The sequence below is a fragment of the Stigmatopora argus genome, chromosome 13 (genome assembly GCF_051989625.1).
Source record: "Stigmatopora argus isolate UIUO_Sarg chromosome 13, RoL_Sarg_1.0, whole genome shotgun sequence".
Taxonomy (NCBI): domain Eukaryota; kingdom Metazoa; phylum Chordata; class Actinopteri; order Syngnathiformes; family Syngnathidae; genus Stigmatopora; species Stigmatopora argus.
In genome coordinates this window covers 11,466,070-11,488,142 of record NC_135399.1, presented here as the reverse complement: position 1 = coordinate 11,488,142, position 22,073 = coordinate 11,466,070, and the positions used below count along the sequence as shown (strand labels likewise).

The 22,073-nt window shown below is 40.6% G+C and overlaps 2 protein-coding genes across 3 annotated transcripts; both read left to right on the top strand.

The window, feature by feature from the left end:
- Window positions 1-478: 478 nt before the first annotated feature.
- On the top strand, window positions 479-16,204 carry map3k20a (mitogen-activated protein kinase kinase kinase 20a). 2 transcript variants are annotated; one of them, XM_077617449.1, is made up of 20 exons: window positions 479-643; window positions 2,545-2,734; window positions 3,728-3,815; window positions 4,849-4,950; window positions 5,163-5,228; window positions 5,435-5,463; window positions 5,742-5,879; window positions 6,608-6,694; window positions 6,833-6,907; window positions 6,986-7,092; window positions 8,332-8,467; window positions 10,392-10,436; window positions 10,514-10,544; window positions 10,614-10,753; window positions 10,826-10,888; window positions 12,158-12,247; window positions 14,331-14,447; window positions 14,529-14,603; window positions 15,027-15,177; window positions 15,247-16,204. In XM_077617449.1, exons 1-20 carry the CDS (start codon window positions 639-641, stop codon window positions 15,939-15,941), a joined length of 2,430 nt encoding a protein of 809 aa, XP_077473575.1. In that variant the 5' UTR covers window positions 479-638; the 3' UTR covers window positions 15,942-16,204. The 2 variants fall into 2 exon arrangements, with proteins under 2 accessions (XP_077473575.1, XP_077473576.1); XM_077617450.1 differs by lacking the exons at window positions 14,331-14,447; window positions 14,529-14,603; window positions 15,027-15,177; window positions 15,247-16,204 and adding an exon at window positions 13,049-13,112.
- Window positions 16,205-16,548: 344 nt separating this feature from the next.
- cdca7a (cell division cycle associated 7a) lies at window positions 16,549-20,605 on the top strand. The gene is made up of 10 exons (XM_077617451.1): window positions 16,549-16,702; window positions 17,437-17,571; window positions 17,649-17,771; window positions 17,848-18,045; window positions 18,120-18,194; window positions 18,339-18,527; window positions 18,611-18,739; window positions 19,212-19,361; window positions 19,444-19,580; window positions 19,928-20,605. Exons 1-10 carry the CDS (start codon window positions 16,673-16,675, stop codon window positions 19,959-19,961), a joined length of 1,200 nt encoding a protein of 399 aa, XP_077473577.1. The 5' UTR covers window positions 16,549-16,672; the 3' UTR covers window positions 19,962-20,605.
- The last annotated feature ends 1,468 nt before the right edge of the window (window positions 20,606-22,073 follow it).

Sequence of the window (22,073 nt, the reverse complement as noted above, 5' to 3'; positions counted from 1 at the left end):
GTTGATTTGAATTGTTTACTTGCATCCAAACTGGCCTTGGGAATATATATTTATATATAGAATTCCAATATATTATCAGTTACAAAGGGTTATATAGCCTGATGTAAATGGTGCACAAACTAATCTGTGCAAAATTTTAAGGCAAGTGGCGAATATAGACCATATTATCATTTTATCACTTGATTTACCTGATATCAATGTATGCATAATTACTAATAATTCTAAGGGAAATTCTTCTCCACAAGAAAAAAAGTGCCAAAAAGACATTTAACTAACGCATAAAAGTCAAAACTTGTGAAATTATGTTTTCAGTCTCCGGATGCAGAGCTCTGAAAACATCTAAGGATGTTTGTTGGGGCATGTTTACATATTTGTTTACAGAACACATCGCTGTATAAACCGAAAAGCGTAATTTTCCATGATATCCATCAGGGGGCGCAATTATCATTCGAATTCCAAAGAAACTATATTCCTCGTCCACAACTAAACAAAGTCGTGGAACAAGTAAAACCACCATGGGTAGAGCATGTGAAAATGAATAAAGCGAGTACCACCCGATTTCCCGGAACACTTTGGGTTCTTCACTTCCAGTTTGACCTTCATCAACCGATTTGACGCCCTCCCTAAAAAGTTCATGTATGAGGTACGTATGATGAGTAAACATTCAGATAGGAAATTGCTTTTTTTTTTTTGCTTGGCTGCGTTCGGATGGTCCATTCTCGGTTGTTTCATGCTTTCAAATCTCTATCAAAGGCTGATATTCATGCTCGAAATGGACGAAATAGTCAGGATTGCTGTTTTTGTTTTGAAAAGTTTGGCATAGCCTGCTAGTTCTAGCAACGACTACTACACTCTTGTTGACACACTGCATGTCAGTCACGTTGATGCACATTGTAAAAGTATAGAAAAGACTTTCAAAAGATCCTTAAAATGACATTTAAGCAGCTCTTAACGTTCAATATACAGCGGTGTTAGAGTTGCTTTTTTATTGGGAGGGGTTTTGTCAAGAGGCGTAGTTTACACAACCCATTATACTAACATAACTATCACTCTCACACATATAACAATAACATATTAACTGTTAATATGTAATTAATGAATCAAGTTATGTTGTTGATAATTAACAACATAACTTGATTCATTAATTGTATTGAGTTTTTGCATTTTTTGTTGTATTTTGTACTTGCATATTATTATTTCATAGATCTGACTAATAAAGCAAAAAAATACAAATGTGAACCCTGCTGTGTCACGGTTCCACCTCTACCCATTTCTAAACATTTTTTGTTTATGTTGCCTCATCCAGTTTTTGCTTTAATTTTTTTTAAGGCTGAAGACCTTTCTAAGTCAGCCCTCAAGTCGTTGTTATTGTTCTTGTGGTCACAAACTTTGACGTCATTTTTGAAACTATCTTCTTGAAACTTGGTAGCTACGTGGCATGGGCCAGAATCTATTAATCCCATCTCATTTGGAAGTCAGTCCACAGAAATCGAAAGTAATCTACCACCAAATCAAGATCTCCTGCATACCGTACAATTTCCTGTCAGTAGCTGATGCGATGGGCGAGAAGTGGTAGTAACCTGATTACTATAAACGCCTTGAGGAAGAATGCGGCACCTAGGGAACTTGGACATTTTTTTGCATTGAATGTCTTTAGATAGTGTATAGGCACCTAATGAAGTGGGTCACAATAGTACTGCGTGTGAGGGCACCTCATCTGGCTTTGTGCATGACGCGGCTTTAGTATTCCCATCATATTTCCCGCCGCTGGTGAGAAGCATCAGGAAGGAGTGGCGCAATGTCAACGTTCCCCGTGACCCCGCTTGAGTGAACAGACAATACGCTGAGGCAGCCCACAGAGCAGCTTCCTGCGAAGGCTGAGTGCAGCACGAATAGACGTTAATGGTCGCAAAGCAGTGGCTCCCCTCTGTGACAATTGAGGCACATCCATCCGTGGACAAGCAATCCCAATGAAGAACAAGGTAACAGCCTTTAGAAGCCCTAATGGTTCAGCTGCAAATTGGTAAACCAAGGAACAATAACAGAGTTAGTATATTTCGCTTTAGCTTGATTTCCTCGATCGATCTTTTTTTCTAGGTGGTTTTATCAAATGGTCAATCTATCTTGTGTCCCCCTCTTTCCTATATTTTTGTGTTTGCTACATCACCGTTAAGGCGATGGGTTCTAAAATGGCTCCATTGGACAATCTTTACATTCATGCTACTATTCCATGGTAGTTTAGCTAAAAAAAGGGCAATCAAACTATTATTTTGTTTATAGAATACAACGTGTTTGTCATCACTCGTCAAAATGCGGTTTTCTGATTCATATTCCGTTTGGCGATTAAGATTTAAACTGAATATTTTATCAATCTGAGGTCATCACAAGTATCAGCCAAATTCTACGTCACAATTTTCCTGTCAAGTGAAATGTAGAAAAACTATAGCAATTTCCACTTTTTATTTTCCATAAGTGTGTGTACGCGCTGAAGCGCCCGTTACATAAAGCCCTGCAAGCTCAGATTTCATCTTTGTGATTTTCCAGGAGCTGTGACGGCACTAAGTGTCGGAATGAAATGTCGTCTCATAGCGGCTCTTTTGTGCAAATCAAGTTCGATGACATCCACTTCTTTGAAAACTGCGGCGGTGGCAGCTTCGGGAGCGTGTACCGGGCCCGGTGGATCTCCCAGGACAAAGAGGTGGCTGTGAAAAAGCTGCTCAAGATTGAGAACGAGGTGGGAGTCATAATTGCCCTGGGCTTTTCATGTACTCTTGGTACTTTTTAATTGTCACGATTGTAATCATTTTAATTGCCATCCCATTTAGTGGGATGTGGTGACTTGCGCACACATCATTCATGGTCATTATACTCCCCCACTATGAAAATGGTGTTGCAAAAGAAACATTATTGGCAAATCCGATTTGGCACTGTTACAGCTTGGGGTGCCTCAAAATCAAAGCAGGAGCCCATTGATTGACAAAAATGATTCATCTTTGTAAAAGCTGCAATTGTTGGCCTATGACAGCCAATTTTGAGAACCTTTTATGAAACTAGTGCAATATCACAGACTGAATTTAGTCAATGCTGTAGGGATCAACGCTAGTACAATAAAAAAAGGCATATTTTTAGTGCAGAACCAACTGTTTGCATAACAACTGTGTTTCCACAAGTGCTTTTGTCAGGTTCACACCACTTTCTCTGGTATTTGTACTATAAAATTCAAATACAGTGTGTGTGTGTGTGTGTGTGTGTTGTGCTGCATCTATCACTATCAAAAAAGTCATTGGATTAAATGCTGTGAATATCACAGACTTCTATTTGAATGGTCTTTCAGCCCTCTTTTTTCTTCTTACAATTTTATTTATTCTTTTATTTCTTTCTCCAAAATTAAAAAAGAGTAAGGAATGCTTGAAAATAGTAATAAATAATAAATGCTTTTTTCCAACCCTGTGATCGTGCCGAATGGCAAATACATTGTAAATATAAAATAAATCATGCGATAAAAATGTTGCACTGTAGAATGATTAAATAAAGCATTTGATTGTTTATGACCTAATATTGAAGAAAAGTAAAGGCTTATTTTTCAAGAGGTTTACAGCCATTTTTTCCTCCCAATTCTAAACTGATCCATCAGTACACTTAGTGACTTGTTCAGTAAGTGCATACTTAATAGACTGATGCCCTTCTCAATGAAAACTGCTCGTTTTTTTATGTGTCCCCCTCCCAGGCTGAAATCCTTAGCGTCCTCAGCCACCGCAACATCATCCAATTTTACGGCGCTGTCGTAGAGGCTCCAAACTATGGAATTGTCACTGGTAGGTGACGTCAATTTTTTTGTCCTGCACACTCTCCCCAAAATGTTTTCTTCTTCATGGCTAATACTATACATTAAAATGACAATCATTTTACACAGGAAATGTTGTCAAGCCATTAACGACCTACTGCATAATTTATATTAAGGATGTGCCAATGCTACAGTATGAATAATTGTAAATACTTGTTGATACAATCACATTATTGAGTAGTGTCTATAGCTTCCAGCTCTTATGAAAATATTTTATTTCACTCAAACGCGGCTTAAAAACAACTTTTCCTTGAACACATTCAACTGAAACAACTTGCAATTTCTGACATTTTAACATTGAAATGCATCTTTTTCTTAAACAAAGAGTACAGAGAATATATATTTATGTATGTATATGTAGATGTATATGTACATATGTATATATATATATATATATACACATATATATGTATGTCTATATATATGTATATAAGAACCAATTTCCAACTACTGCTGTGGATTGGTGGCAAAGTAGCATGTGGGTGTCTGTTTATTAAAGGATAAGCCATAGAAACAGCAGAAAAATGAGATGTTTATTGATTATCCCTAATAATTTCCTGTGTTGACACAGTGCTCCAGTAGCTCATATGCACACGCTTGTCGTTATACACACACATACGGTTGCTTCTGTTTATTGCTCCCTCCCAGGAATTGCATAGAGCTAAAGAATATAAACTGGCAGTTAATGGGGGGCAAAGGTAACCATGGCCAGTCATCAATCAGTCAAGACGGTATTGAAGTCTGCTAAAAGGCAGCAGCGGTTCATCTCTGTGTTGGTGCATCCCAGTCATATTATCTGCGGAATGTGGAGACAACATATTAAAGTGCAAAGTGCAGATAGGAACTGACTTGCTACTACTTGCTGGTACTGTTTTGTCCCTCAGTTAATTCCGGCTGCAGTTCTCTGTTAAAAAACACTTTATAACCACTCTTGTGACAAACAATGCTATTATTTTGGTTCCTTCCTTGAGCTTTTCTTATTTATGGGATTTGTGTGTGTGTAGAATATGCCAGTGGTGGATCACTGTGTGATTACCTCTCCTGCAATGACAGTGAAGAAATGGATATGGGGCACATTATGACCTGGGCGACTGAGATAGCCAGAGGTGAGATAGAAATGCATTACTCGATTGATATTTTGTTTAGACATAGTACGTACACACAGTTGCCCGAGATTGGGAGTTCTCAAACTCTTTTCTACATTCAAAACTATAGTAACATTTTGGTCATTAAACGCTTAGCAGGTTTTATAGCTAAAAAATATCTAAATAATACTTTGTATTGAGGCTAATAACTGGCTTATAACATTTTTGTTTAGGAATCCACTATTTGCACTCAGAGGCTCCTGTAAATGTGATCCATAGGGACCTGAAGTCAAGGAATGGTAACTACATTGATTCACCCAATTTTAAATCTTTCTTTCATTCTGCCCTGTGATTGCCTAGCGACCAATTCAGGGTGTGCCTGTCATTAGCTGGGATTGGCTCCAGTGCCCTCGTGACCGGCATAAGGATGCACGGAATGGAAGATGAGTGAATGTCATTTTTAACATTAGAAAACCTTTATGTGAAATTCTGTTTTGTCTTGCAGTTGTTATAACGGCAGACAAAGTCCTTAAGGTAGGTTTCGTTTTCCATCTTGCTTACGCAAACAATGTCATGCAAGATGGCACATGTACACTGACTACAATTTGTGTAGCTCAAATGTTGTTTGAGATGTTATAGTTAACTTGAGCTTACCTTCTTATACCTTGAACTTGTAGAATAGCTGTTGGCTTACCAGATGAAAAGCACTAGGATCATTTAAAAGAGAATGAAGATTATGCTACACACATTTAACAAATTGGATAACCATGATCTGCATTTTTATTTGTGAACTTTGTTGTTTGTCTTTTCAGATTTGTGATTTTGGGGCCTCCAAGTTTCTGACCCACACAACACACATGTCCTTGGTGGGCACCTTTCCCTGGATGGCACCTGAGGTCATCCAGAGTCTGCCTGTGTCTGAAACCTGTGACACCTTCTCCTATGCTGTGGTGAGTGCCAACCACACGAGGCGGAAAAAGCAGAAAAACCGGCTTCCAGGTTTCGGCAAATGAAATTTGGAAAGTTGGTGAAGGCTTTAAGAATAAAGTTGGGGATCCTGAAACCTACAATCAGCAAAAGTGGAGTTCTCTGAGGGCGTGACGCCTCTGCCAACGACCACAGTTGGGGAAGTCACATGCTTATGAGTAAACTCGCTTTTGGGTAATCGGCTTATTAAAGTTAAAAATACCCGTGTGTTAGTTGCTTAAAATTAGATTTCTCAATACTAGTTCTACTCCTACTATAACACTTTCGATATGTCCCGTACATCTGATATTATAACTATAACTGTATTGAGTTATTGTTGTACTATATGAAATCTAATTAAAAAATGTATACGTATATATACAAATGTTTAACTTGATTTTAAATATATGAGATCCATTTGCAGTATTTGCATTTTGTGTATACATTCTCAGTTTTTAGGCTAAAAACCTAGACCTAGTAATTTCTTTATATCTGATGGAATTACCAAAATATGGCTTTCCCTCTAGAATGCTTGTCCATTTTTAAACCAAGCTTAGAATATCCAGTTAAATAAAATGATCCATATACATTGTACATCAGTATTTAAACATGGTCACATATTGATAGCATAGAGTCCAAAATATAATGACCATAACCATTATTTTGACATGTTTTTCGAGATGTTAATGTGTTTAATTCACTTGTGTCACAGGTGCTTTGGGAAATGTTGACACGTGAAGTACCATTCAATGGGCTAGAAGGTTTACAAGTGGCATGGCTTGTCGTGGAAAAAGACGAGGTATTTTACTCATTTATTTGCAGAATACAAAGAGATCACAAGTCATTCATTCTTGTTCATATAAATCTGTTCATCGGAGGACTTGGGGGCACAAAAAAGTTCCAAAAGTTATAACTGGAGTATGTACTTGTGTTTCAGAGGTTGACTATACCCAGTGGCTGTCCTGGCAGCTTTGCAAAGCTGATGAGGCACTGCTGGATGACAGATCCGAAAGTGAGTGCTGCATCCACATGAGAAGAAACAAGTCGTCCACACGCGTGGCTCGACCCTAAAGTTGCTCTCTCGATTCAGAGGAGGCCAACATTCAAGCAGATCCTGTCAACTTTGGAGGCCATGGGGAACGACAGCCAACTCCCTCAACAGTGCAACTCTTTCCTCCACAACAAGTCTGAATGGAGGTAACCTAATGAGCTATTCTGCAGGCCAACTAAATGTATTGAGAAGTCAATGTGCACTCAGCCTAAAGGAAATTACAAAGAATGACATGGAAATGTGGCTGACGGGGGTCGGGAAATACAAAAAAGGAAGTGGAGATGGTTCATATAGATCTTTAATGACTTGACTGATGGCGGCAGAAAAGGCATAAAAACCTCCGACGACTCCTCCATCTGGATATATTTCCTCTCTTTACCCATAAGGCCCTAAAAATAATCACCATCTTTTTCAAGTAGAAGTGTTTAATTGGGCTGTATGAGCAGCTGGGGGTTCAGTTGATGTTCGGCACAGCCTGAGTCTCAGCTGCTACTTTATTCCGCCTCAGCCCCTCGGCAGGGATGGCGCCGTGCGGCGTCTTCGCCGCAAAGTTGTGCTGTCGCCGTCACGTCCGCATAGGTGAGATGGTCCAGACAGTGGACAGGTTGCATTTACCTAGTTAGATCTCAGTGGACTCCTGCTTGCATAAAGATTGCCGGTGCTTGTTGGAAAGTTTGCTGTTATTAAAATAGTTTGAATTCCCTTTTTCTACTTGGTGTTGAGGGAATTGAACATTTGAAGAAAGCCAAGAAAATGATCATTTCTTCCATAGTGTGTCTGGCGATGACCTGGCTACCAGTTGAAAATTTAAGAGTGTTGCCGCTCGATTGTCGAATTCCGACAACTTGAAACCTGAAATTATTGCCCCTCTAGCAATTTCGATCAAAGGTGACCATTGTTGTCTTTGTAAAAGTAGGCTTTGTCATATTGTCCACTATCCATAGAGTGAATGTATGTGATTAACCAGTCCTGCCTCATCTATTGTTCTTGTGTTTTTGCACTCCATAAGTCTAAAAACAACAATAGCCAATTTCTTCCTCCGTCAGTTGAATGAGGATTAGTTTTACTGCCTCCAAGGGGTGCTGTTTCTCTTTTCATGTACCTTTTTGCCTCAAGCCTGCTGACTGTTAATTGGCTGGTTACATTCCATATATTGTTTGTAGTCATTTTTTCATAGAACTGGTGCATCCTGAGAAAGTGGTCACCATCTTGCCTCACATATTGTACATATAGAGTTTGTATTTTATCCTCATACCTGGCTGGTTTTATTGTGGGTAAAAAAGCATGAATGTTAATGCCACAAAACACTATCTTTTGTTAATATGAGTATGTGTGGTCGTTTTATTTGGATCCACGTATCAGAGTATTTTTTTTTCATTCTGCAGAGGTGAGATTGAAGCTACACTGGACAGGCTGAAAAGGCTAGAGAGAGACCTGAGTAGCAAAGAACAGGAACTGAAGGCACGAGAGCAACGTCTGAAGATGTGGGAGCGCAAACTCATCCAGCAGTCCAGCACTCCGGTCAGTTGCTTAACAACAATCAAGACCCGTATTACATTAAAAAATAAAAACAAAACAACATACAAAGTACTATACACATACGTAATACGGTACATAAAATGCTGGTTGGCGTAGCCTTGCAAGCAAGAAGGTCCTGCCTGATTCATTTATTCATAGTGCAGTACCATCTTGACAACCCCAAGTGTCCAGCGACCGTTCATTAAAAAAATGGTAATTGAATCTTTCCCAAATTTGTATTTGTAATGTAATCGTAGCGACTAAATGGGAAAACTCTGTCCTACTTCCCTGTTTACAGTTAGCTAAAAAAAGGTGATTAGGTGTGTTACACTTAAAATATGTTTCATTATCACTAATTGTTGGCATGTATAATAACAGCACTATTTTCAATTTGTGGGTTTTATGCATTTAGCCCGTTACCAAAAGAACCGTCTTATAGGGAACAAATTCCCCACTCAGTCTTCACCCTATGGACATTATGGAAGTAATTTGATGTATGGTTAATATGCTTTACGTAGAGTGGCATGCTGTGCCGAAAGGAGCCACAAGCACATGGCTGTGTGGTGTAGGCCAATCTTTTATGATGAAGTGACATTTTGCTGACATTAAGATTGGCCAATTTTTTTCTGATGTGCTGAAGTGCAGTCGTTGTGCCAGTGTCTGACTTACTTAGACTTTTGCGTCCTCTAGTAGAAGTCCTTAATGACAAGGCCAAAAATATTTTGCGATCTTAATTCTGATGTTCCTCCAGATTTGACAAAATAATACTGCCCAAATATAATCATATGGTGTTTAAGTCAAGGCATTGGAGCCATTCAAAATATGCATTAGTTTGGAATCCTTGGTATTAGCTTCGCATTATGGAAACATGTGGTCTCCTTGGGTTTATTTTTGATATTATTTGTCTTTTTACATATTATTTAAGTAAACATTTTGGGGGAGCGCATGTTCATAACAATGTGTCGGTGATAAATGGGAATTATTGATGGTTTTACGTCCACTCAAAATATGTTTCTAGTGGGATTTTAGGGCTATCACTATTAGTCACATATTTTTTTTAAATTATAGTCACCTAATTGGCTAAAAACTAAAATGAATAAAAATGACTACGAATGTTTAGTGTGTTTAATTAAGTATAATACAAATAAATTAAATATAAATAAGTAAATGAAATATAATAAGCACAATAATTTTTAAATTCAACTAAAACATGAAAAAAATAGGAAAATGTTTCCTGTTTATTAAAAAAAACTATGAAAATATTTATTTACTATTAAAACCTTAATAGATCTGTGGCATTTAAAAAAAACAGCAAACTGCAGATTCCAAACAACAGCAAGTTACTGTTGTGAAGAAAAGAAGCAAGCTGTCCATTTGTTACAAAGATAAAGACATCAAATTAGACAGAGAATGTGAGACTGAGTGCGCTTACTTCCAAAGCGTGACACGGAGGAGGCGGGAAGTGCTCGTGAGCCTGAGTGTTTTTATGAGGCTGCCCCGAAATGTATGGCAGCAGCTACTGTTTATGGAGGCCCGCATTCAGCTCTTAATCTGAAGGAGACACTGAAAAGAGATTACTCCATCAGTTAGTCATCTTTCCTCCAATTTTCCATGCCACTATCTCTGTCATTACACACCATTCTACCGATCACAATGCCAGAGTCTTTATTTACCTGTCAAGTTTCAGCATGATTACATTTATTGTGCAATAAATGATTTGTCTTTCAAATAGGTGGCGTTAGATCAGGCAGATGGACATTTAAGTCTGATAAAAAGGAAAAAAAAACGTTAGAGCCCGGCCGCTGTTACTTGATTGAAAATGTTTTCCATTTTAAAAACATTTCTCTCTCTCCATTTCATTTGGCATCTGATATCCATTCAAATTATTGTGTTCTAATTTGCGTGTTTCTTCTTTGTGTTTATGCAGTTGCTGCCTACCCTCGACATCTACACGTGGACAAAGGAGCACGTGGTCAGTTTCATGTTGACAAAATATACCTGTTTGCTTTTCTTCATTTAATGCTAACTTGTGATTATTGTGAGATACAGTATTTCTGGATGCAGCAAATATTTGGCCAAGGTTTGTATTATATTTTAGTGCTTTAATCAAAGTAAATATGAGCTGACGTTGTCGCTTTTTTTCTCGTAGAGGGAAGCGCATGTGGCATGCACCTGTATGCTGACCTATTTCGGGACAATCACATTACGGGAAAGAGGCTTTTATTACTTTCGGAAAACGACATGCGGGAGATGGGCATCAAGTCTAAAGGTCACGTCATGCACCTGAAGGTAAGGCCAAGCTAGACTTTTGCTCCAAGCTTATGTCTTGTTGTGAGCTATGTTGTGTTTTCTCTTCTGCAGAGTGAAATCGAAAAGCTCACTAATGACTACCTCGGGCTGATCCACTTTCCACCATTGCTCAAGGTAGAAACTTATGTTTTGGTTGTCTGCAAGTTGTGTAGGGATCTTAAACTACTTTTTAACATTATTCCTGTTTCTAGGATCGGTGCAAAATGTTTTCGTTTCTAACACTGTCTTTCTTATTGATGTATACCTGTGTACCTTTATGTATACCTTTGATGTATACCTGTGTTATTTAGCCGGTTGGACAAGCTGAATTTGAGATCTTTTAACGTTAGAACAGTTTTATATATCACGGGAATTTGGGTTACTTCCTTTATGGCTGGCTGTTTATATTGATGTTCATTTAAAAGTGCAGCTTGACAGGAAGAAAGTACAAGGGTGATACAGGAACATAAATGAACATACAGCATATGCTACCTGACAATTAGTAGCGTTACAAGATTATTAAAACATCATTTATCGAGGGGGCAGCCTGTGAGAAGGCTAGCACAGGGGTGTCAGACTCGGGTTGGTTCGCGGGCTGCGTTAACGTCAACTCGATTTCATGTGGGCCGGACCATTTGAGATATAATATTTAGTTTTTTTTTTAATAAATTGATTAAAAGAACTGGATTAAAAGCCCTGAATATTCAGTTTTTTTTATAGATCTAAAACAATGTTTATTTTAGCTTTTATTATATATTTTTAGATTTTACAAAATGATTTTTGAACTAAAAACACAGGAAAAAATGATTTAAAAATTACAATTATTGATTTAAAAGGGGGAAAATCAGGAAATTTAATATTCATCTATACTCTTCATTTTAATTTGATCCTAAAACAGAAAGTCGGCACTCATGATTTACTTTCCCGGGCCACACAAAAAGATACGGTGGGCCAGATTTGGCCCTCGGGCCGCCACTTTGACACATGTGTTCTAGCAGATAGGACAGGAAGAAGGAAGACAGGAAAGATTAGAGTATGACTGGACATGGTGAGTGCCCAAGAAATAATTTGCAGTCAGAAACTCAGTATTAAGACAATTGCCTATCAGAATTAGTCAGTTGTCATCCTAATATTCACTCTGTTGTCGGTAATCTTGGTAGCTACAGTTATAGTATGTCTCAATATTTCTCTAGTAATGCTTATTTTTTAGTATACCAATTGTTACATGGATATTGGTGCGGGTGAGTGCGAATGGCTGGAATGGGCCCCAGCACCCCGCGACCCTGACAAAGATAAGCAGTGTTGAAAATGAATTAATATTACTAATATTATGTCCCCTCAGTTTGGGTGTTTCTCGATTTTTGATGTTTTTTTTTTTTACATTTGCGTCTTTTCTTTTTCTAGGAGGCACTTGAAAATGAAGTGGAAAGTAGTAAAAGTGTCCATCTAGAACTTGTCTTTGGATACCACTGGAAGCCAGGCACTGGAAAATCTGTAAGTTTGTTTCTGACTGGACTTAACTCACTGGCTGCCGTTTATCGCGACACACGTCCGATCTATTGGACATCCACCGAGCCTTACAATTTTGAAAAGGTTGAATTGTTGCTACGACTGTGTCGTGTGTCGGCGCGCATTTGAGGTACACAAGCGCAGGTTCACCCAATAAGATGTTGAGGGATTTTAAGTGTCCATAACGAACGTGTTTGGTGACAAGGGAAAAATGGATATGCTGCTGCTTTTTTTCGCCCTGAGAATGCATAATGATAGCTGTTACACTGACCATTAGAGGCATCGCTATACAGGTATAAAAGCAGACAAATAAACATGTCATTCTCCTCCGTGTACCACATCTAGCGCTTCTCACTCGCAGCTCTTTGTGAGTGGAGAAAGGCTGGCTCTTCACTTGCCGTTCGAATTTAATCAAAAATAGCCCATTTAGGCAGAAGCCGTTTTCTTTTTAAAAGGAAAACGTTATTTAATCTTTCAGCTGCTCATTGTCCCATCATAAATAGTCCTCTTTCAGTGTGTTCGGCAGGGCTGAAACGAGCCTGCTAATTGCCTCCCATTTCTTCTGACATGTGGTGGTTTAGTGGGTCGAAAACACAGCGGGGAGAAGGAAACAGGAGGCTGAGAAAATGAGAGCTAATTATTTTCCCCTGCCTGGTGTCAGGTTCCGTGTCAGCCTTGTTTTTACAAACTGGAATTTTTTTTTTTTTGTGCACAAAATAAAACAAACCCACACTGCATTTTTCCCCTCCTCTTCGCCCCTCTTTGCTGGCGATGTCATGGAAGCAGCTGCACTTCTCAAAGACAAAATGAGGGCCTTGCGATTGAGCGGCCACCATCTGACAGCCACTGAGGGTTCCCCGCTAATGAGGATATCACCGTGCAGCCAAGTGAAAGGTGCTGAATTATGTATGAGTTGTCATTATATGCACTCGGGTCCAAGGGATCATTACGCCACATTGTTTCTGCCGGAGTGATTAGAGTGGCGCCGACGCGGGAGCCCCGGTGCGACCGTCCCGGGGCCCGGCTTCCTCTTTGCGCTGGGGCCTCGGAGGAGCGGCCGGGAATGGGCCGAGGCTCCTCAGACGAGTGTATATCGGCGCCACCGCTCTGATGTCCTTCCCTGTGATCACCGCGGCAATGGATCGGCTCCTGCCCTGAACCCCGTGCGCTTAAGCGGTGACCCGCGGCCGGTGTTCAGGGAGCAGCACGATCATTACTGCTTTGTCAGGGTACCGCGCCGAGGAGAAAAGAGGCTGTGGAATTGCTCTCGGTCGGACAATCCCCCCCCAGCGACCATTTGATGCGAGCAAGGAAGCAACCTTGACTCACTGGCTTGATTGTCGATGAACGTTTTGGACACGACTGTGCACTTTTCTGGCCCTCGGGGGCTCGAGTCGCAAATTGCCCTCGGTGTGCATCACCACAATCACTCGGTCTGCATGAAAATGGAGAGTCCTAACATCTGCACACATACCAATCCAATACGTCTTTTGAAATATACTTGCTTTATTTTGTGCCTTTCCGCTGCCCACCTCTCTAACAGGCAGCCAGTGAGTTTATATGTGAAATAACATTGAAGCCGTCGTACTATAAGAATGTGGCTGATCTGTTTCTCTGGTCTGAGTGTCGTAAATAGTGATCTGGATAGTAAATTAGTTTGGGACATGGATTTTTTTTGTCACTATGGTAAAACGAAACATTTGAATCGTATTTTCTTTGTCATGTTGTGCTTTATGCATTTGATATTGAATCTCCTGGCTGTCATTATGGGACAAGTTCCCCCTCAAATTTATGCAGTAGTAGTACAACCAATGGACAACTTCAACTTTTAGGGAAATGAAGCAATGTTGCACTTGCCAAATAATTCCCTAACAATGAAAGCTTTCGCCTGGTCAATTTCAGGCATTGCCATTGTACGTCCTCTAGGTTGTGCTGTTACTTCACATTCCAAAGTTGTAGTCTAAAAGTGGAATGCTCAATTATTTTATTTCAGGGTTGCAATCAGACGTTATTGCTGAGTGCACTAGGCAGCCTGCTGTGTCTTACAAAGAGCCATTTTTCTGTTAAGGACTGCAAGTGGAAAATGTTTCTGGAACTTGACGGAGACGACGTGGCCTTGACTTATATCAAGGATGTCATCTTCACCCCCAACAGACAGGATGTGGAGCCCGTGCGCATGACTAAGGTTCGCCGTGTTCCAACAATGACTCATTACGTGTGTTTTTAATCCTGGTTGTTTAATGAATAAATCCCACTCATATCGCAGCTGCCGTTTGTGATGGACAAATGGATCGTCGGGTTACATCCCAACCAGAGAGTGGACTACGCCGTCAGCTACAAGGTGAATTATGACAGGTGATGAGTGATGACAGGGGTTCATCAACTATCATCAATACACTGTTCAGTTTGGTGCGGTGACATGGTTAATCTGGTGTGATTGTTAAAAGAATTTATCTCTTTAGAATGTGTGTTTTTATTTTGAACCGTTTATTAGGTGCTGAAAATGACATTGTTTGCAGATTTTGGCATCTGTCCATAGCGCTTTCTGATATTCAAGGATTGTTCAAAATTATTCATCCAACTTTAGACTTGCTTCCATGGATGTTGTCATTTTTGTCACCTGCGGACCATTTGTCGTGATTGGGGATTATATAAATAAACATATCGCAATTTTAGTATAAATCCAGATAACGCTATAGCAAATCTGAACTGTATTGTTTGGCGTAAGTCATTCTCCGCTGTCCTTTCTAACGTGTCGCTGCAGAGTAACGTCAGCTCACCAAGGTCAACAAGACACAGCTGCCCCATGACGTGGCGTCAGTCTGGTGGACAGAACGAGATCCGAACAGTGGAGCTCGTTATCGAACCGACGCCCATTCACTTTGACTTGACCCCCAGGAGCGGCTCTAACTCTGGTGAGATGTCAAACTACGATTCACATTCACGTATCTCCTCGCCACAATAACGTTGGTCATTCTTTGTAGACATCGATCAGGCTTGGATGCACAACGTGAGGCTACGGCAGCTCCTCAGGGCGAAATCGCAGCAGCCCACCGCCGCCCTCCCCACCTTCACCAGCTCAGAAGCCCGCACGCTTCCCCAGTTTCTCTCCGCGCACGAAAGCCAAGGGTCGACTTACGCGGCAGCGGCGCGCCGCTCGCCCGTCCGCCTCTGCGCCAACCTTTGGAACGACTCTCGCAGCTCGTCGCCGACCGCCGGCCTTTCGGCCAAACTGTCGCCACTCTACTTGGGGTCAAAGGGCAGCAGCCCGTGCAGCACGACGTCGGAAAGCATGTCGGAGAGAGAGCGGCCTCTCAGCGCGGGGATTGCGGATGAGTACCGGAGACGAGGCTATTCCAGCAACGAGGCGAGTCCGGCGAGGGGCAGTATGAGAGGAGGGCAAAGCACCAATAAAAGCAATAAAAGCCCTCGACAACTCGGGAGGCCGCGGTCCAACAGTTACGGCACCACGCCGCAGAACCGCCCGCGCGTCATACCCGGTATACTTTTGGTGACCGAGAACCCTAGCAAAGAAAGCGAGGACGCCAAGGCCGGCAGCGATGGCGGCTGGATTAAAGTGGAACGCCACAAAAAATTACCACGACAGGACAATAAACCAGGAAGAGGAAGGGCGAGGAGAGGAGGCCGGGGAGGGCGTGGTTTTGGGGGCAGGACCTAAAGTGGCAAACGCCAACATATGTAAACAACTCAAAGCATTTAGCATCTGAATAGCATTTTGCTAGATGCTTTAAAAAGAAACTTTTAAAAAGGGAGTTAAACAGGATGCTTTTAAAACAACTGACTTTTTTTTAAATGCCACAAATATAGGTAATTTAAACAATGCATGGTGTATATTTATTAAAGTTACAACATGACTGAGTTTTTCCACCTTTTATTTTTACTAACTTAATTAACATATAAAGCACAACCTGTCAAGTTTAATAGCACATTTTCTAGCAGTTTCTCTGTCAATTACAGAAAACATCAAGGCCCCAAACTGCACAGTAAAATCACGTTGAAGTGAAGTCAGCCGTTACCCGCCTTGTATGCAAATTAGAAGGAAAAAAATTCGCGCCACGCTGAGCAACATGGAAGATACGTAAAATTATTTTCACATCAATAAACATTTCGAGTCGGTTTAATTGAGTAAATAAATCAAAGGGACCTATGGTTCTCTCATTATATAGTATTGTCAGTATTTAGTTTACATTCACACTCTGAAAAATTATAATATAAGAATTTCTCGAACTCCGTTTTTATGTAACTTCCAGGACTTTTCAGTGGCGCGGGAAATGAACGCGAATAGCGCGCGTTTCCGGGAGCGGAAGTGCATTGTTCAATAGTGCACAAATCAGTTGACCAGCCCAGGCGTGCGTCTAACTTCTTGTCTATCGGCGTCCTGAAACTTGGATGACAAAAATGCCTTGCACACGCTCAAAGGTAACCCTAAATATTTGCTTGAACTTGCAACTGAATGTTTAGTTTTATCCGAGAAAACATTTGCTCCCTGATCGTTTACTGAATGGAGGATTATGGATCATGGAGCATTGGAGCACGCTGACGTGCATTTCAATCTTCCAAGAAAATATTGAGTTTAAAAGTTTCCTGCAAGTTTTTGATTAATTTGCGTATCAATGTTTGTGTTCTTTCATTATTAGATCAAATAAGTTTTTTTGTTAAAAAATATTAATCAACCATCTTAAAGTTCACATCTATGCTTTAAACACGATTCATTTCAAGCGGTGGTTTTAAAACAACATCCTACAAAATTGTTACCAAAATTGGGCGTAACTGGGAGAGGTTGAATGATTACTGCCAGTATCTCTCAGTCAAAATGGATGGATTGTCTATGATTTGCCTTTTGAAGGTAGTATTGCATACCAATGACGCCGTTTTACTGACTATCGCAACACATCTGAATGCTTTAAATAAACATGGTCTGACAATAATTGAATTAAAAACCAAGTTCTCCTGTCAGATAACTATTACTGACATTTCAACACAATCTAAAACTCACAAACAACAGTGGTTGGTTGACACAAAGCATCAAATATTACTCCGACAAGACTATAAGGTTATTTACAAGCAAAACAAACAAGACTAATTTTACAATAGCTATCTGTAAATTCTTATGTCCAACGACAAAATGTAATTTGTCCATGACTTGACCACAGAGTGCAGCAACCCAACTTCCATCCACCAGGATGAGTTTGAGAAACTTTCGCAGCGTCCCCCTCATTCCCATGGAAACATCTTCCTCCGATGACAGCTGTGACAGCTTCGGATCCGACGGAGGCTTTACAAACACGGTAATGACGGGTGATTTCCAGTTGCTAATGTAAAAACCTATGTCAGAGTCATTCTGAAAATGTCATAATTACTTTAGAGGAGAAGCTCCAGACTATTGAGCCAACGTCTTGACAAGCCAAAGGCCAAGGAGGTCACCGTGCAAGAAGATGCGCGCACAGGCATTGAGGATGAGCTCATGAACAATCAAATGAAAGCTATGGTGAGGCAAACGTTTAAAGGAGTTTTTTTCTGAACGGCATATTTTTTTCAATCAAAAAAAACATGTTTCCTTTCAGAAAGTAGATGGCGAGCCTGTGAGACGTGGCCGCAGGCCCAACCTTTTGAAAGTGGCCATGGCTTTCCCGAACCGAAAGGCGGCCTCTAAAAGGCCCGCCTCCGTGCCCCTCCCTCAACCTGAAGCACTGGACTCTGATGAAGAGGATGAGAACTTCATGGCCAAGAGAGCCTTGAGTATTAAAGAGAACAAAGAAATGGTAGCCTAAATTAGCTGACTGAAAATAAGCCACGTGCATGTTTCAGTGCGTCATCATTGCCGTTTGTTTGATAGCTTGCAAAGTTAATGGCGGAGCTGAACAACGTGCCTGGATTCTTCCCCAAAAGAACCACGTCTACATCTGCAACGGTAAACCAAAACTCTGATGCATCTAAAGCGTTCCTTAGATGACTGGATTTTTGCGGGTCATTCCCGGTGATCGCAGTGTCAGATCACACAACGTCGTGTTGTGATGTCGCAGTGTTTCACACGACAACTTCCTCCCCTCTTCAGGCCCGACGTGCACCTCGTTCTTCCATGCCGGCAACTTTGAGGCGGAGCTCAGAGCGTCTGTCCCGCCCGCATACTCGCTCCCGCACGCTCACAGACGGCCCGCCCAGCCCGACGCCTGAGGAAGAGCAGACGGAGGACCGCTTCAGCCTAGTGCGCCGAAGCCGTTGCTACGAGGAGGTGGACGAGCCGGTAAGCCGCTTTCTGTTCTGTGCCGTTCAAAGAATGGAACGCCGAACCGGCGTGCCACGAATCAAACCCCTCGTGTGAATTAGGTTCGCCGGCGTGGCTGCAACGGCATCAAGGCCCTTCCTCACGTGGTGCGGCCCGTGGAGGAGGTGACTGAGGGGGAGCTGGAGCACATTTGCTACAACGTGAGGGAGAAGGTGTACCACACCGTCAATGTAAGTTGAGGGAGAACATGTCTGTTATAAGAAGAGATTTTGAGCCCCAGCCAAGCGGCAGAAGACGCAATTAACGTATTCATGTTCATTGGTGACGATAGTTAAAAATAGATTTTAAATGATCGCCATAAGTGGCAACTAATGATTTAAACCGTGTGTATCGTTTCAGTTTCTTGCACCTTTTCACAGGGACTGGGCATAAATTGTTAAAGTCTTGGACAAATCCAGAAAGACTTTGAATTGCTACTACAAAATGTTAGCTAAGCACCACTTTTCCCTAAAAGAACCTCATTAACTCAAATCATTTCTCAAAATGCTACTTTTGATTAAATGAAGCTCTCAAATCACCTTAACATAGTTCATTGGTCCTGAATTATGACTGGTTTTTTTTGCTTACTGTATTTCTTGCGTATAAGCCCCACCCTTGATATAAAATAATTGATTCAGCCCCAAATCTGTTTGCATCTTCTAGGGAAGCACTTGCCATCAATGCCGCCAGAAGACCACCGACACCAAAACCAACTGCCGCAACCCAGACTGCGTGGGTGTCCGGGGTCAATTCTGCGGCCCGTGCCTTCGCAACCGATATGGAGAGGAAGTGCGAGATGCTTTACTTGACACGGTAATTAATAAAATAAATAAAAATAAGACTCTGTCCCGAGAGTTTGGTTCCAATCTCACTCGTGGCCGGTTGCCCCTGACAGGAGTGGCGTTGCCCGCCTTGCCGCGGGATTTGCAACTGCAGCTTCTGCCGAGCACGAGAAGGCCGCTGTGCCACTGGCGTGCTAGTCTACTTGGCCAAATATCATGGCTTTGACAATGTTCACGCCTACTTGAGAAGGTGAGCCAGGCTTCATTAATATTATTTAATTTGTTCATTATTTCATTTATTTATATTGTTATTTATGTTATGAGTTGCACTCTTGCGGTTTAGTACAAAAATAACGTGAAATGACAATGTGAATAATTTCACACTTAGTAAATCGTAATTGAGTATATGGCACCACCAGTCAAACTATTAAAAAGAAAAGAAAAAACAACAAAACTGCAATTTATAGTCCGGAAAATACGGTAAGTTGCAGGCCCAGAAAAAACTGAAACAAAATGTGACTTATAGTCCAGAAAATACAGTAGTTTCTTTATTATAGACTTTTGAATGATCTGGTGTGACTTATATTGTTTCTGCAGCTTGAAAAAAGAGCTAGAAGAAATAAGCGAGTGATAACGGCCCCAACGACGAACTCAACCACGTTTCAGCACCTTTGACGAAAATAGACGTCTAATCCTTTTGAACTGGGAACCGTCAATGGCAGTTAAAAGTTCAAAATGACAACATTGTGTCGTCACTGTTTTACGCCATTAACACGTGCACAGTTTCATAAACCAGTATAATTTTAGTGCATATTCTTAGAACTGCTGTTCTCCACTTGTGAATAGCTCGGTGTGATGTACTGTAGTGCACAGGTCTCCTTCATTAGATAACTGTCGCTAATGGTGTGGAAACAATTAGTGCACTCTAATGGGAGTCTTGTACCTGTAAATCATTTTATCCTGCTGCGCTCTGGCTCATTTTGTGCTCAACCTTGTGGTTCTGCGCACAAGATGGCTGGAATTGGACTGGCTCTTTTCTGGGTTCATACCACCGAGTGTACTGTAACCTACGAACTCAATTGTAGAATTTGTTTGTTTGTTTCGTATTCACACAACTTTCATTTTCATGGCAAGTCAAAAATATCAGTCATTGAGACCGAAATATTTAGAGATTGCCCGGGGCGTTATGTCAATATTCCGTGGGTATAGTCTGTATAAAATTCCCCTGCCCAAATGCCTGTTTTTGTGGCATTAATAAAAAAATTGACACAATCATTGTTTGTGCAATTCCATGTTGTTTTTTGGTTTGGTTCCATACCACCCCATTAAAATGACTAGTAGCTCTGGACATTATTGAAAATTAACCAAGGATTATGAATTCAAACTAGATGATTACACTAAAATGAAAGTATGATTTATTTTATTAATTGTTTTCTCTCTCTCCCATGCTAAAATTTGTCTTTAACTTAATTAAGGATTCTTGCTTGAATCCAAAGACACTCCATCTAAATCATTGACTAAATTGAGAACTTAATTAGTATGAAGTTTACATTTTGTTGCATTATATTACAGTGGTGATGAAAAAATATTCAATGAAATTTGTTGGAATGAAAAGCCTACGTTTGTAAGTCAGTGATGCACATTTTGGTTGTTTTAATGTAAGTGGTTCAACATAAACTAAACTTAAATATGTCAAGGCATAAGCATTATAATGGTAGAATATCAATAATATACTTTTTTTAAAGAAATGAATTTGTAGCAACAAAAAAAAATTGGGGCAGATTTGACCATCTAAGCATGTAACAAATAGTCATACTTTTTTCACCTAAATAGTTGATGCCCTAAGATGTGGAAATTTGGTTCTAACTGTCCATATTTAATTTGTCTATTTGAGAGGATTTTTTTCAACAATTTTAACCTGAATGTGAAAATTTCCAAATACCTGCTTGTTCTCAAAAGGCTGCACTTGAGTCTGGTGTATTAAATAGCAATGATCTTCCACTTTGGGGTGATGAATATTTGGCCTAGTAATTGTTTACAACGCTTCAGCATCGAGCTGATCTGCTAATCACGCTCTGAAATACAATATTTATTCATTAGAGCAGATTTAATGAGGCCTTGCGGTGCTAATTATGAAAACCAGCGTAGCAGCAAATGAGCAGCGTGTGGCGGCGGGGTACCTCCAACCCGGGGAAAAGGGGGTGTCGGGGTCGGGAGGGGCAGGTTGGAGGATGCTTGAATGGGCCGCACGTGTTGCCATACATCACGTGATGGGTCACAGATGGGACCGTGAAAGCCACAAAATCTAAAGTGGACATTTCGCCTTTCTGACTAAACCTTTTAGCCTTTGTGTTATACACATTGAACACTTTTAAAAATGAAAGTTTGTAACTCATGGCACGGAATGGAAGCGATCATTCCAACTGTATTTCCATCGAAGGTTATTTTCAACATGAATATTCTTAATGTTCTAACTACAGCAATTCTTTTTTTATTGCAGGGGTGTCCAAACCTTTTTCTCCGAGGGATGTTTTCAGAAAAATCAAAACTTGCCAGAGTCAACTTGAAATCCTTCAACTGCATTTGTTAAAGAGGCTCGAAATCAGGTAGGAAACAATATATATACATTTATAAGTAATTCCTTGACTACCATTGTGGGACCCCTAAAATCACCGATTTTGGAATGATGCCATGAACATACACAACATGGGCTGGCGGTAAATGCGTTAATTTGGGATAGTTG